Source organism: Melanotaenia boesemani, chromosome 3 (genome assembly GCF_017639745.1).
Source record: "Melanotaenia boesemani isolate fMelBoe1 chromosome 3, fMelBoe1.pri, whole genome shotgun sequence".
Classification (NCBI taxonomy): Eukaryota; Metazoa; Chordata; class Actinopteri; order Atheriniformes; family Melanotaeniidae; genus Melanotaenia; species Melanotaenia boesemani.
In genome coordinates this window covers 30,206,584-30,219,995 of record NC_055684.1, presented here as the reverse complement: position 1 = coordinate 30,219,995, position 13,412 = coordinate 30,206,584, and the positions used below count along the sequence as shown (strand labels likewise).

The window sequence follows — 13,412 nt, the reverse complement described above, 5'->3', positions numbered from 1 at the left end:
TGTGTGTACTTAGTTTAGCTGGTGCACTCTTTTGTTGAAAGGGATTAAAACATGTTTGGTTTAATTTAGTAGATTTTTTTTGACCTAGCAATGGCAAAGTTACTGTGTGGTTGTACGTTGCATTATACTGCTGTTTGAAAAGTCTGCTCTCGTAAACATCATTTTACTTATATATAAGAAAATAACTATTTAATATGCCATCTCAAGCTCAGGCTGAGGGGAGCATTAAGTATCATGTGCAAGACATATCAAAAGTTTGACCTGATGGTGACTCCTGATAACAGTTACCAAAATGATTAGGAAACATCACTGAAGAATCTCAAGTGCCTGCAACAACTTTCAGGTACATGTTTAGACGTTTTACTGGATGAAAACTTGCTTATTAATATTATAAGTTGCTAAGATATAAAACAAACTTCCAAATTGATAGACTGATTGATTTAATTACTAAGAAGTAAAACCCTGCCCCAAAAAATACTGATGGAATCACTTGTCAATAATTGAAATTTAAAACAAATAATTTATTAATTAAACAATGAATTATTAATGGGGCTGGCATGTTTACCAGATCAAAATGAGCGTTTTTCTGCTCATGAGCAAAATAATATATGTCTGGTAATCAATTTAATAAATTCATCTCTAATTCTGTGTCTAATCCTTGGAGAGTTTGAGCTATAAATCAGCTGATTTCCCTCTTCCTTCTATTTGCTGCATTGCCTAAGCTCGTTCTGCAGAGAAAATTCGTCCTAGCTTCAAACACACGATAAAATAACCACGATATGAACCATCTCATGCTTTTTGCCATTTCAATAAATACCTGGAGTTCAAACAGGAGACACTACAGTTACAGTTAGTCTCTTTGCCACAACTCTCTGCAGGTGCAAGAAGGAACGCAAACAAAGCTGACCATTGGGTTGCTTTACCAAATCCTTCATAATGTAATCCACTTCTTCCTCAACAAACACACACACACACACACAATCTCTGGTTTCATAATTTGTCAAACAATGTGTGCATTTTTGTTGGATTATTAATTGCAACACTTTTATGGGATTGTGATGAGCTGCTTCTGACCTTCAGGAGCTTCCTCATATGTTTTCCTGTCAGTGGGTATTATCAGATTAGATAATCCTTTGATTTGAGAAACAGCGTCTGCCTGATCAGCATCTTTGCCTCCTTTTTCTTGCTATTTGCTCCGTCTAACCCCTTTTAACATTTTGGTGGATTATAATGGAGTAGAGGCCCCAGATCGTCTTAGAAGACAATAAACTGCTTTGAAGCAACATCTTAGTGATGCAGAGAAGCACTAGGTCTCACTCCCGTCAGCCAAGAATAGCCTGCAGCTGCAGGTGGCACAGTGGGCAAAAATGTTAGAATATTATTTGACTGTGGGGGATGAGGGAGATTTGCATCATAAATGCATAATATCCAACTCAGGTTTATTTATGTAGCACATTTAGTTTATTCCAAACTGCTTCCCAACGTGAATTTAAACAGGCAAAGATAAATAGAAAAGGTGACAACAAATAGAATTGAGCAAAATTTTTCATACCAAAAGACTTGAATGTTGAAATCTTTGGGAAATATTTTGAGCCACTTTGAAATAACAAAAAAGGTGTTGTCCACTAAGGTGGAGTCCCAAACATCCTGAAGCTGACTGTGAGCTAGCTGCTGGAGATTTGAATGATCTGCAGGTACATTACAGACGTATCAAAGTCAAGTTAAAGTTTTTTTCATAGCTTTAAAGGTATAATACTGAAATATAAGATAGACACACACAACCTTTACATACTAACTAAAAAATATTATCACATGAAATACAGAAAAATGGAAGAAATGTATATCAATAAAGAAATTAAACATCTGCAAGTACTTACATGTCACTTTGTAAGCCTAAAATCTTTGCACAGGAAACGTCATTAGAAAAGGCTTGAAAGGCTAATAAAAGCGAGTAGAGTAGGGACACTGTTAAAGCATGTATGAGAGGCTGCTGTCAGACCATTTTCTAATTTACACACAAAGGGTGATTTTAAAATTACTTCTACAACAGATCCAAAGCGTTCCATGAACATTAAACAGATGTAACTGTAAAGGCCCTGAGGGGTTAGTAACATGGCTCATCTTGTTGCAGTGCAATGTTTTTACCATTGTATTTACGCCACTGTTACTTGCTAACTTCCTTAATATTTTTACAGACTAGGTCAATATAGGCGGTCATAATGTGATAACTTATCGGTGTATATGGTTTTTATCCAAATTTAGATCGCCAGGTTCTGATAAAGCTGCAAGCTTTATGCTGACATAAACCAGAATCTCCTAGTGTTCTTAATGAAGCATTTGTCAAGTGCAATGATAGAAATAGTCTTTTTTGGTACAAAAACTAAGGTTCTCTTTCTCCCAGCAAGTACTTTTACATGCATGTTATCATGTAATGTGTTATAAATAAACAGGATGAGTTCTTATATCACAAGTCAGAGGTAAACTAACAATATTGTGATTTAATTTAAAGTATGAAGTGATGTAAATTGCATAATTAAGTATTTTACATGATGTGCAGTCACTGAGAAATCATTTAGTAAATTTAGAAAAAAAAAAGTGAGCGGTGGCTACAAACCTTTGGGTTGTCAAAACGCTGTCACTGTGGTCATATTCAGCGTTAATAACAAGAATATTATCATTTATTAAAATGTAATTCAGTGATATAAACACAGAATGATCTCTGATTCCCCCTCCTCCTTCCCCTGCCTGCATAACTTCCATTTATGAGTGCAGATTTAGACAAGAGATGGAGCGAGGCCTGCCACATGACACCCGCCGTGTCCTCCCTCCCTCTCTCCTCACCCCTCCTCAGCCCAACTCCTCACCACATCAGGATACACTTGTTCTGCTGAATTCCGGTTTCAAACGGAATGCTGGCTTGCTCTGGTTTTCTGCAGGACCAGTATTAAAAGCAGGCACAAGCTGTCTCTCAGTGGTCCTGTGGTCAGAGAAGGGGAGCCCCTAACGGCCTGTTCACTCACACACCTTTCAAACCTCACCATCTCCTGCTTCCTCTCCACCCCCTGGCCTTCCTCCCCTCCTTGCCCTTGACAACCACCACATACACTCTTATCACCATGAAAGCAGATTAAATAATGAAATGTTCCTTCAACTGCAGGCCACCAAGTTCATCGCCTCTTCCCGTCTGTTTTTTTTTTTTTGCAGTCACACCCTTCAAACGCTTTTCTACAGTGGCTATGCCACAGCTGAGCCTCAGGCTTACTTTCTTTATTATCTTCATTAGTATCTGAATGGTATCAATACAGTTTTGAAATTAGTCAAAATGCTTCCACTGCTGATGCTTTTTTTGCCCTCTGACCTTTGGCCTCAAATACAGTGCCACCAGTGATGAAAAGAGGCATTGCAGTTTAAATTTCTAAATATTAACTGTAAGTCAAAGCTATCTTGTTGCTTTGGTTTATACTATATACTAATACAGGTTTAATTATATTCTACTGACAGAAATCACACTCTAATCAGTCATATAACTCTTTAAACATGACATTACTTTCCTTTTTACTCTGCAGCCTTCATATTAACAGACTATGAATGTAACACATAATTGTACTATTGTTTCTTTTTAAGAACTCTATGGATTGTTTTTATTGTTATTATTATTATTATTATTATTATTTGTTCATTTCTGTTCATTGAGGTTTTGCATTTTTATTCAAGATTGGGTTGGAGTTTCCCCTCTCAAAATCATGTTCTTGATTTAAATTAAGCAACATTGCCACCTGCTGTTAAATCTATGAACTATGAAATAAGCTACATACATTGGTTTTTCTTTAGTAATCAAAAAGAAGCTGCTGATTTTTGGACAGAACCTTTCCAAGGCTGGACTACATCTGTCCTTGTATGAACTGCCTTTATTAAATATATGCTAATAATTATTTGCAAGGTTTATGCCTGCATACTATGCAAAGGTCAGCATCCAACCATCAAGGTGAGTTTAGCTTCTGTGTACACTTTGGTGCCTCGTTGTGGCTCTAAGTAACAAATGACATAAATCAAATTGGAATTTCCTTCAGAAGGGTGCTTTCCCTTTTCAAAGGGATGGGCTGGCTAACTGTTGCCCAGTTTGACTTTCCAGCCCTGGGGCGGCAGATTCTATCTGAACCCCATTACACCCGGCAGCCCCACCACTATCACCCTACTCCAGACACTGTGCCAGGATACTGTGGTGACACAACTCTGACAACAAGACTGATGGATGCAGAGGAGAGAAGAGAAGAAAAGAACTAGATGACTGATTGATACCTGAAATGACTGAAGCTTAGAGTACACAGAGCCAAAGGAAGGCAAGGATTCAAAGGTGTTGAAACAAGCAAGTGACAGACAAAAAAATAGGCCAGTAAGGATTTATAAATAGGGGCAGGAGGCTGATGAGGCTGATTTCTTCTCAGTAACGACATGGAATAAAAGTCTTTATCAGATATTGAGCTGCCTTTAAATAGTTGACCATTATTCAGTACATTTCAAAAGAATCTGTCAAAGACAAGTGCTTTATTAACTCCATTAGCCATTTGGTCTGAATTTTTGCACTGTTATTTTTAGATTTGACCAAACCTTTTTTAGTCTCTTCGGTTTGATCAGAGGCCACCAGGGGGCCCCGTTTGAACATTGTCTTCTTCAGCGATACAACACTGCCCTCAAACAAAGACACACAGACAAAATCAAATGAGAAAGCTGATATGTATAATGGCTTTCATGGATGACTGATCTTGATTGCTTTTGGTGAACTGTTTGCTGTGTGAAAGTGTGCATTTATGCAAGCAAGAGGAGAGAAAAGATCTTGTGGTTGTTTAACAATAATGAAGTCACCATGATGTGTACATGATTAACAATTCAGTCTTACAAAGCCAAAACAACGCACCTCTTGCTCTGCTGAGCGAACCATCAAGTATCATCTGTGTGTGTGTGTGCATCCATGGGTGTGTGTTTAATGCAGTCATGTGTGCACAAGTGCCAGTAAAGCATCTGTGTGTGTGTACTTAAGAGCTTCCCGGTATTGTCTCAGACCTTTCATGAGTTTATATTAAGCCCCCTGCATGTTGGAGAGACTGGCAGCTTATCGTGAACACTGCAAAAATAGGTGCAACATTTTACCAACAGTCAAACACAAACTCAGACCAATCACACTGTTCACACCGCAGCTCTAAACACCCAGAAAAGGCTTTGTGAAGCACATTTGTGAAGGAAGCTGCCGGCCTGACGCCAAGTATAGAGAGCAGGTGAGGTAAAGTGTGTGTGTCTGTGCGTGTGTTTGTATCTCACTTAAAAGTGGTGGGTGTATGGACAGTTTTGGAATATGACAGAAGTCCAAAGCTCTTGATAGTTAGCATGTGAATGTGAGGAACTGGACGTGGGAAAGTATTAGCAGAATGAAGTGAGAAAAATGTTCTCTCCAAAACTAGGCAACTCTCCTTTTAGAGTCAAACTGTGAACTTTGGGTTTGGCTCAACACTAAAACAGATGGCAGTAGAATATAGCTGTCTGAGGGTTAGCAGAAAAGTTTTTTCTCTTTCTTCCCCATCTTCTTTTATTTTTGAATCTCCATTAGTACTTTGTCACACAAATGACTTTATGATGGAGCTGTGTATCCAGCACCTGTTAGAGCTCTTTGCAGAAACATGATGACCTCTTGACTTCCATTAAATAATCTGACCTAAATTTTGCATGGGCTCTTAAAGGAAGTGTCTTTGGAGCTTACAAAGGTAAAGACAAATGTTCATTAGCAGGGTTAATCCATGCCTGCATGTGCAACATGTTGAAGATGTAACCCAACTCTTCAGGAACAGTGCATTTATTACAGCCCAATCACTTCTTTAAAGAATTGTTTTATTATTAAATTTTATTTTACATAACCAGTTTAAACTTTTGCAACCTGAAAGGAAGTGGAAGTGCATCGGACATTGCTTGCTGTGGCTCTGGAGGCAGAGCCATCTGCATATCAAAGTATTTTTGGGCAATACACTGAACCCTGTTAGCCTATGATGCATTCGTCGGTGTGTGAGTGTAAGTATGATAGGGAAGAAGAGCATAGTGTAGGCTATACATAAAACTGCATAGATATAAAATATATGTGAATGGGAGATTTTTACTTTGGTGGCAACTCAGAGTAATTTAGTATTTGCTTTGAAGAAAAGATGTGTACATGAAAAGTACTAATAATAAAGACATATGCCTCATATCTCAGGTGCAACTTAAAGTCATACAGAATGTTATCTTTAATGTACAATAAAAATTCTGAAAATGTATTGCAACTTTTACTTGCAGTATTTCCAGTGTGTTTTTGTTTTGCTAGCTGGGGTCCCATCTTTTTTATGCCGATTTGGAAGCTGGGAATAAAAAAAGTGAATGAAAATCAACTCCTACTAATGCACAAAGAATTGTATACTTTGGTGGTTTTTTGCCTGTTTCTAAAAAGACTTTGAAGACTTTTAAACAACTTTGCAAATTACAGTATACTTGACAAAGCTTCAGGCTTTGGCTTCTTCCCTCTCCCTTTGAGGAAGGGACATTTCCTTGTATTGTTTTTTTTGTTTGTTTGTTTGTTTTGTTATTACTTATTTAATTAGTTTTTGTTGTTGTTGCCTTGTGTTCAAATAAACTGTCAAATCAAATAAAAATCAAGACATGACATAACTCTCCAACTGTTTCCACTCCGAGCCTGTAAACACATAACAAACCAGTGTCTTCTCAAACAGGACCTATTATCCTAAAAATTCCTTGAGATGAAAGTAACACCTGAAGAAGAGTGCTGTTGATTTTCATCTAGTTGATGTTAAATGTAGTCATTGTTTTGTTTCTCCTTAAGGCCATTTAACACATTATTACCTCTGCTGAATTACAACTACTAGCAGCATAATCTGTACTACCACCCTCTGGTGAAACTACGCAGCCTCGTTTATTCGCCTCAAACAGTCAAAGGAAACATCTCTTATTTGCATTTTGTTTATTGTAGTTTATGAGAAGATTGTTTCAGATTAATGGCCATTTTTAATCTATTAGCTGCCATCTGTATGTAACTGATAAGTGAAACAAAAAAGCTGACCTAAATAAAAGTTTTTTAGATAGAAACTTAAACGTCTAACCCAACCCAAAACATGGTTTTCACTTGGTGTATTACAGAAATCTACATAGCAGTAAATATAGCACTGTGAACCGTCCTTGTTATCCTCAAGTTGCTCCAAGAAAGTTCTTGGGTCTTGTCTTCATCTCCACCCTCTTGAAGGAGTAGCGTTCTCCAGTCCGACCATCTGTCAGGATGTACCATGTACCCCAGTAGACACCATTGGTCACCCCACTGTAGCGTCCACGATAATAGCGTCCATTCAGGTTAGCTGCCAGGCAAGCATCAAACCACCAGCCTGCACCATAATACTGACCACAGTTCCCAGAAGTGTAACGGTCATGGTCTCGGTCTGCAGTGCTAAAGGACCTGCCATCATGGTTGTAACGCTTACTGTAGCTCAGTGCATTGCCTGCATCACCAGAGTACTCCCGGGCTGTCAGGCGATACCTGAAAAAGACATTTGACACATTTGTTTGACTAATAAATAAAATAATATACAAAGCTGAATACATTACCTTTTGATATTCAACTGTATCAACCTGACAAATAATACTTCTATTTAAGTAGTACTATTGGTGAAATATAAAAAGATGAAAGCTGAGATGATAAACAGGTTGGTGTTGGTCAGCCACAAGATTACACAAGCCTCTGAACTCCACCACAAGGATGAAAATTATTCTTGCAACAGATAGCCATCCCTGATTTAGTGTTCTTAATGATGAACAAGCAAAATCTTTATGTTATGTTGAATGGAAACTGAAATCTCTTTTTTACTGTCTGCTTATTTTTTTCAGTTTTTTTTTCTTTAATTTGTCATTTTACAGCTTGACTGATCTGCTGACAAAGGTGGAGCCTCCACGATTCAGGTTAGCCTTTCTCTTCACATCCCACAGAAACTTGATCTGATTGAGATTTGAGAGATTTGAGAAATTGAGATCGAGTCAACATCTTGGACTCCTAAGTCTTTTTCTGCAAACTAGTTCGGAATATTTTTGCACGGTGGCAGGGTAGACTGTCCAACATTCACTGCACTACACCATCCTGCAATTTCAGAATATCTTTGCCATGAAGGGAGCATGGTCTCTCCCATTATCAATGAGTTGGTAAATAGCATACAAATACCAAGATTCTAGGTTGAACACTGCCCAGAGGATCGCACCACCTCCGTCCTCCCATTTTGCATCCTGTTGCCATGTCTTTCACTGGTAACCGGGACACACGAAAACCCAGTTGCATTATGTAAAAGAACTGACCATCTTTCTCTATTGCTCCAGTTCTTTTTTAATACTTTCATACCTATTGTAGGTGCTTTTGACAGATGACGCTTTAGGTGTTCAGACAACTTTGTGTCAAATCAAAAATTGAGGTTTTCAGCCATTTCCATCACAATAGCTCTTCTGTAGAATCTGGGACCAGTCACTGCATACTGGGAACATCCACACTGTTCTGGAGTTGTTCCAGTCATGTCATCGCAGTTTCATCCTGTTCTAAGTAGCCCAGATTTCCTATTGTAAATTTCCATTTCCAACACACAAACTCATTGCCGCTGAATATGTTGCAACCCTTTGACAGGTCATGAGAATAATCAGCTATAGTCCATTCACCTTTCAATAGCTTTAATGTTGTGTCTGATCTTTTTTTTAATATTACAGTTTCCTAACTCAGTCCTTTCCAACTCAGTGAAAACCAAAATTGCAAAACAGACAATCTAAAGCAGCTTCTTCCATATACACAACATTAAATTGACAGATTTTTTCTTTTCTTTTCTTTGTCAAGGAAAACCTCATATGCAAGTCTTTTTCTATCACTTTGTTGGTAACCGTGTGTTTTGCATTTCTTCACCTCTGTGACTCTGAGGCCACTTTGAAGTTGTTGTAGGTTGCCTGGCGTTTTTGTTGGTGCCAGTCCTCCAGCTCAACACGGAGTTGGTGTTGGCCAGTTGAAGTGAGGGCATGCAACGCTGCATTACCAAGCCAGTGCTCTCCCTGCAGACTGCCAAAGCCATCCTTGTATTCCTGCCATGTCCTGTTGAAGTCCACTGAGCCATCCTGCCGATTCTGAAACACTGTCCACCCTCCTCCCTCCGTCTCCATGTCACATTTAGCCTGAGCCAAAACAAAGACTCTGATGTGATAATGTCTAGATTTTACTAATCCACAGTGTTCAGTTTTCTAAATGAAGAAGACTAGGGTGGGGGTCTGTCTGTGTGTGTTTTATGAGTGTGGTGAATCTGAAATACCTCCAGCATCGGCCCATGGAGATCAGGCTGGATGGTGTAGATTCCATTCTCTTTGATCCCAAGCCTGTAAATCTCTGCACAATCCTCAGGATGTAACCTCTCCATGGGGGCAACTGAGAGCCACACACAGCACAGTTTTATTCAGCGTATTAATTAGGAACAACTAAGATGATTAACCATGATGTCATCACCTGTGGGTGGATATTGTGTGATGCTCTTGAGGAAAAGCAGCAAGTCTTTTTCGCCCTCTCTGCCCACTGCAGCACTCTCTGTCAACTCAAAGAAAGATTCACTTACCACAAAGATACATATACGCTCCTTTTCAGAAAAGGTTTGTACAATATAATTTTAAAGATTCTTCACAAAGCTGTACAGTCTGTGTATTTGTGTGTGCAAGTACACACAGCTTTTGCCATGCTTCTTACGGTGCAGTTGAATTCCTATGCGCTCACCTGTGACCAACACTTTGCAGGCCTCATTGAAGTTACTATGCAAATTGGAGTGACTGCACTGGCCTTTGTGCATGTGTTTGTTGTGACCATGTTTGTCTGTGTATTGAGGAGGTGGGGGTTGTACTACTTACCCAGTCGTTTGGCCATCACTCCAAGGGTCTGGCTATGACAGTGGAGGTCACACTCTGTCAGCACAGCTGCCATTAAAGCCAGGATGGCCCCTAGAGAGTTGTTTTCCTGGCTCCCATGACTCCAAGAGCTGCCTGATTCCTGGAGAGAACGCATGCAGCGCTGCAGCCGAACCAGGCGCTCTTTGATCCCTCCAGTCTACAAGACAGTGCCCACAGGTCTATAAAATATCTTGTTATTATAGCTAAATTTAGGAATTTCTAAACTTAGATTCTATTTTAAATGTCTCAATTATTAAAGAGACAAAAATGAAGGAAATTAGTGGAGTACTGAGTGAGGACTTGTCAAGTGGCCATCATGAAGCGCTGCATCTTAAGCCCAGGAGGAATACGTGAAAACGTATGATTTGCCACTACCAGCTAAGATTTGTTATGGTTTAAGTTTTTAACAGCATTTAAGAGAGATATATACTGAAAATTTCTTTAAATTTCCCACTCTGGGGGATTAAATCAAAGTCCATTTTTCATGCAATCCGTTGGTTTCCTAAGCTAGGCTGTTATTTTTTTTATGAATTAACCTGTATGAATACTGAAGACTGTAAAGCGCCATGAGATGACTTTGTTTTGAATTGGGGCTGTACAAATAAAGCTGAATCAAATCAAACTGAACTGAAATGAACTGAACTTTGTGTGATCAACAAGGCAAAGCTGGAGATTGGTAAGTTGCACTACAAATGGAAGAAAACCAGCACTACTTGACCAATATCTGTTAACAGTTTCAGGGTTCTTGAGAGGGGAACATAGGATTCAGATAGTAGAATATACTTTTAAGTCAGAATTAATTAAATACTGTAAAATCTTTTGTATTTCTCATGCACATAATTATGTTTAAAATGTGCTCCAATGAAGAAATTCTAAATATTTTGCACATAATCCATCAGCCTGAGAGATGACATCTCAAAGGTTAATCCAAACAAAAAACCCATCACTCACTTTTGTGTCATTCTGTCTCTCACACTTAGATCACTCATTGTGATCATATCCCTCACACACCTGCTGCTGCATGAGCTCACCACAACCATATGATGAGGAAATTTTTAAAGTAGACCTAATTTTATCTCTTCTTTGATTGCTGACAGTCATTGCTCCATGGCTGTTAGCTGGTGCCAAGTTTAGCGTCCCATGAGAGAGGACCTTCTGACCTGCACACTGCTCACTCTCACTGGCACATATCAGAGAACTGCCAGAGGTTCAAGTCTGCTTTAGCTCGTCTATCAATGTTGTGGACCATTACAACTGGTTAAATCCTGCATTATCTGGCTTCTCTCAAATCAGCTACATGCTCCTGAGTCTGTACAGCTTATGAGCTCGGGATGCACTGCAACCATTGCAACTTACCTTGTACTGAACCTGTAGGAAATCATGTATGTGCTCCACCTTCCGAGGAACATCTGAGATGGCTGGGAGTGAAATCCCCCGACTACATGAGCTTGTTCCAGTTTGACCCTCGCAGGCTGTGGTACTCACTCCTGCTCCTGTCCCTGGAGGAATAGGTGCAGCCACTAAACTGTCCCTGCAGGGTGGATGTAAGCAGGCTGGAGATGCGTCTGAAAACAGCAGCACTCCCACATACACTGACAACAGAGGAAGCATGCTGAGAGAGCTGAAATGAATCATGGGAAAATACTTTGTTTCAACCTCCTGAATGTTGATCCAACCTCAATGCTGTAATTTCTTTTTGTTGATGATTCCCTGCAAACTTACTCTTAACTTTTCGTTATGTCCAAGAATGGCCTCTTCAGGTGAAAAGTGTCTGCTGGTTTCTCCTCTTTTGTTCAAATCTTTCTATCTTTGACCTTGTCCATATTATCCTCTGTTTCCCTTTTTCTTTCTTCTTATTGTCTCAGTTCATCTTGCTTCTTGTCCTCCTCTTTGTCCTGCTTGCTCTGTGTTAGTGAGGTCGCTTTGGCTCAGATTCCTAGATAAATGCGGCACTCTTTGCAGTCTGACATGGGCTAATGCACCCACCCCCCCAACACACATTAAATACACACACACTCACATACACACCATCTCTCCATCTCCTTAACTCATCTCATTCTCTCTCCTACGCTCCCAAATAGCCATACACAGAGATGCATGTTTGCACACACACACACACACGAAACAGACCCACAATGTCTTGAATAGGTAGTTTAACTTTGTATCCATTTTCCCAAAATGAATAGACTTTTCTTTGTTAATTATGTGTCTCACTGTGAGCAGAAATAAAGCACCGCTCACCGTCAAGGCCATCAAGGGGAAATTTTTAGCAGATATTTCAACTATTTTTCTCTTTCCCTGCTATAAACTATTTTCTCGCTCACATTGCTTTTGTGTTACAGTTCTTGTGTTTACAAACTGAGTTCCAAAGAAGCCATAAAAACTGCACATTCAATAGGAACAAGAAGGCAGGAATTCCTCCATAAACACCAGAGTCATCCCAGTCATCAGGATTCTGCAGAGGCACGGTCCCAGTAACAAGGAGAACAAACAGACATAGTCACACTCACATGAACAACGAGCATGACTAACTCCAGCTGAGATCTCCTTTAGGCGCACTGTGAAGAAACATATTATGAAACTGCAGCTTTATGATCTTATTTTGTGCTTTGTGAATTCAAGAGTGTATGATTTGTATGATTTTAGTGCATTATTCAATTCACATAAACTTAGCACAAAAAAGGAAGTTTGATCAATTATGAATCCTCTTAATAATGCCAGTTGGTGTTGTATTATACATAGTTAGAAAGCCTGATTAGCCACCTTCACAACAAGGTACAACTTCCACAGAAGAACAATCCTTAATAATTATGGATCATTGTAAAGATGACTAATCAGGCTTTTCACCAAATGGTAAGCAGAGAAATACAAATTGCATTACTTTTTGTGTTAAGTTTATCTTTGAATTTAGCTTAATTACAAGGGACTTACACTTTTTTTCCCACTTGCTAACATGCATTGGTCAAAAAAAAAAAAAAAAAGAAAGACAAAAGAAAAAGAAAGAGGTGTTAAATTACATAAAATTAACCAAACAGAAGCCCCGTTGAACCAAATTGTGAAACTAATTTTATTTATTTACATTAAATGAAACCTACATTGAGGAAAACATTTTATCCTATAATGTACACTAACTGGAAATGGTAGCAAATCCTGTTTTTCTAATTCTGTCATACCGTCTACTAAACTTTTAGAAACACATTCACGACAAAATCAGGACATTTCAGAAATAATTTCTGTCTTTTGTTTTAAATTTGTCTGTTTAATGTTAAATGTTAAAAATGTGCCTTGATGAAAGAATTACAGAATATTAAAAACTATTAAACAGGTGATAAATGCAGTGGCACTCGTTCATTGCCATAAAATGATGGGAAGAATAGAGGGGGGAAAAACTTATTGTGGAAAACCAAATTAAACTGACTTTTAAAAAAAAAATA

The 13,412-nt window shown here is 38.8% G+C and overlaps 1 protein-coding gene across 2 annotated transcripts; it reads right to left on the bottom strand.

The window, feature by feature from the left end:
- Positions 1-7,051: 7,051 nt before the first annotated feature.
- si:ch211-157b11.8 (fibroleukin) lies at positions 7,052-11,925 on the bottom strand. Of its 2 annotated transcripts, XM_041980870.1 has the most exons (7): positions 11,701-11,925; positions 11,335-11,599; positions 9,940-10,135; positions 9,548-9,625; positions 9,357-9,469; positions 8,960-9,222; positions 7,052-7,564 (listed from the first exon to the last, which is right to left on the bottom strand). In XM_041980870.1, the coding sequence occupies exons 2-7, from the start codon at positions 11,587-11,589 to the stop codon at positions 7,222-7,224; spliced, it is 1,248 nt and encodes a 415-aa protein (XP_041836804.1). In that variant the 5' UTR covers positions 11,590-11,599; positions 11,701-11,925; the 3' UTR covers positions 7,052-7,221. The 2 variants fall into 2 exon arrangements, with proteins under 2 accessions (XP_041836804.1, XP_041836803.1); XM_041980869.1 differs by having other exon boundaries at positions 11,335-11,925.
- Positions 11,926-13,412: the final 1,487 nt, after the last annotated feature.